This window comes from Perognathus longimembris, chromosome 17 (genome assembly GCF_023159225.1).
Source record: "Perognathus longimembris pacificus isolate PPM17 chromosome 17, ASM2315922v1, whole genome shotgun sequence".
Classification (NCBI taxonomy): domain Eukaryota; kingdom Metazoa; phylum Chordata; class Mammalia; order Rodentia; family Heteromyidae; genus Perognathus; species Perognathus longimembris.
The window spans coordinates 24,405,754-24,408,363 of NC_063177.1; the positions used below are offsets into that span (position 1 = coordinate 24,405,754).

General features: G+C 50.2%; 1 protein-coding gene across 1 annotated transcript; it reads right to left on the minus strand.

Moving 5' to 3' along the window:
• Window positions 1–1,316: 1,316 nt before the first annotated feature.
• Window positions 1,317–2,610, minus strand: LOC125365863 (C-C motif chemokine 3-like). The gene is made up of 3 exons (XM_048366127.1): window positions 2,492–2,610; window positions 1,740–1,854; window positions 1,317–1,428 (listed from the first exon to the last, which is right to left on the minus strand). The coding sequence occupies exons 1-3, from the start codon at window positions 2,565–2,567 to the stop codon at window positions 1,317–1,319; spliced, it is 303 nt and encodes a 100-aa protein (XP_048222084.1). The 5' UTR covers window positions 2,568–2,610.

Consider the following 2,610-nt stretch of genomic DNA (forward strand, 5'->3'; position numbering starts at 1 on the left):
GGGGTAACAGTGTTCAAAAATCAAATGTACTGGGGATCCCAGGCGGCTGGGGCTGAGCACAGCGTGCGGGCTCTGTGATGTGATCCTCCCGACCGAGGCAGGCAGGTAAGAGCTGGGATCCGAGGGTCTTGGGTTTGAGACTCAGAGTTGACTGCCTGGGACCCCGGCTGCCTGCTGGGCGTGTTCTGCTCTGCGGGGCGCACCGTCCTGGCCGCCTCGGCGGGGTCCCCCCCCCCACTCCCGGCCGTCCTCCCCCAGCCCTGCTCATTCATCTCCCCCCCCCTGCCCCCCAGCCCGCCCGGCCCTCCGCCGGACCCTGTTGCCCCCGGTCTGCCCTGCGCACCCTGGGAGGGACAGAAGTTCTCACCATCTGGAGATGATGAGATGGGGCCGAGACTAGGCAGGCCAGGCGGCCTTGCAGGTGCTGTCGACAGGTGCTGGCTTCTAAACCGGCGCTGGTGGCCACAGCTGTCATCCCAGCTACTCAGGAGGCTGAGATCTGAGGATCACGGTTCAAAGCCAGCCCTGGCAGGAAAGTTAATGAGACTCTTTTAATAATAAACTACTCAGAAAAAGCAAAAAAATAAAATAAAATGTACTCATTAACTTACTTATGTAACTGTAACTCCCTGTTCATCACCTTTTCAATAAAGATTTTTTTAAAAATGACAGATTTCAGGTCCCTGAGTTTACACCTTAAGACAGCGTGGGCCATGCGCACAGAGAGAGAGAGAGGGAGAGAGACAGAGAGACAGAGAGACAGAGACAGAGAGACAGAGAGAGATTTTCCTAGAGTGGATACTTTATGAGTTGAAGTTTAAAATGTTCAGTTCTGTCTGTGCCTCCAGTGTAAAATGGAATGACTCTGTGAGCCTCACTTCTCTGACCCCCCCCCCCACAATGCCAGATGCATCTTTTCCACATTTTCCTATCTTTTGCTATTATTCTTCTGTACCACTAGTTCTGGTTTATCAGAAAGACAAAGCCAAATTCGATGCCAGTTTAATTTTCAAAAGAACATTTTTATTCTGCCATTGGCTTAGACATGTCACAGAAGAAAAGCATCTACAACCTATTTGCTAGTCTGCTGACCATGTCTGCTTAAAATAAAATGATAGCCACCCAGTTGTCACCAAAAAAATGATATGTAAGAAAGTTTTCTGGGAGTCCTCCAGCAAATAGTCACAAACACAATGCATCAATAAAAATAAATCAATCATAAATATTAAATAACATAAATAAATTAAAATTCCAGGTAAAAAGTATGGCCCTTTGGCAACTCATAGGAGAGGTAGCTGTAGAGGTTACAGGGGGGGTCACTGTGTCTTCTGCTGTCTATTTGCCTTCAGCTCCAGGTCAGAGATGTACTCTTGCACCCAGTCCTGGCTGGGGTCAGCACAGATCTTCCTGTTTCTCTTGGTTAGGAAGCTGTGGAGAGAGGCAGAGGATCAAAGACGGAGGACCACCACAGGGGAGTCCTGGGGCCCCTGTGACCCCCTTATCCCACCCCGTGTCCTGAGCAACCCAAGGATGCTATCACGGACTCAGGGGCCCTTCACCCCTCACTTTCTCTCACTGCCCATCTCACCCTCCCTCTCCTCCACCACACCAGGGAGAGCTGGGGCTTAGATCCTTGATAGACTCTACAAGGCTGGGCCTTTCTTGGGTGCTCTTCTAGCTTGTGGATGCCCCCTGGGGTTGCTCTGTCCTTAGGAATGGGAAGGAGGACTAGTACTTACATGACACCCAGATGGAAGCACTGACTGTTGGTCTCAAAATAATCAACTATGAATTTGCGTGGAATTTGGTGGTCAACGTAGGAGAAGCAGCAGGCAGCCGGGGTGTTGGGACCAACTATAGAGGAAGGGACACGCCAGGGTTCAGAAGGGAAGGCCAGCTGACACCTGCCCCTCAAGTGGGTAAGGAAGGCAGCCTCACTCAAGGTGAGGACTGGGGCACGAGGCCCTGGTGGGCATTTGGGCATATTTCAGAAAGTTCCCTGTTGCTCTCTTCATTTCTGTATCCTTTCTCTCTGGCCCGAGCATTTGCTTTTTCCCTGAGTCAGATGCCCAAGCAGGCTACTCTCTTACTCCAGTTCTTTTTAGGAAGATTTGTCTGGTTAAGGAAGTCATATGAGAAGTCTGGTCATCTCTTAAGATATCCCCAGAACAGCCCTCTTGGGGAAACCAGGACCAGTGGTGAGCAGACACCACTGCCAGTAAGTTGCTAGACCTGGATTCTGCCTCTTACAGAATCACTTGTTTAGGGCCTTGTTTTTCCTTTACCTGTCTTGACTCTCAGAACTGGGGACTCAGAAAATTAAGACCCCATGTACGAATGAAAATTAAAATCTCGAAGAGAAAGATCAAGATGTTTTGTAGCCCTTGGAAAACTTCTCTTTTTGCTTGGAAACTCTAGGACCATGGAAGAGATTGATGTGGCCTATACCTGGCTAAAGAGAGGAGGAACACCTGCCGCAGGTGCTACTCACATGGCATAGAGAAGGCCTGGTGACAGAGAGCCATGGCGCAGAGCAGGACAGCAAGGGCAGCCATGGAGACCTTCATGATGACGAATGGATGGCGAGTGTGAGCTGAAGTGTCAGCAGAG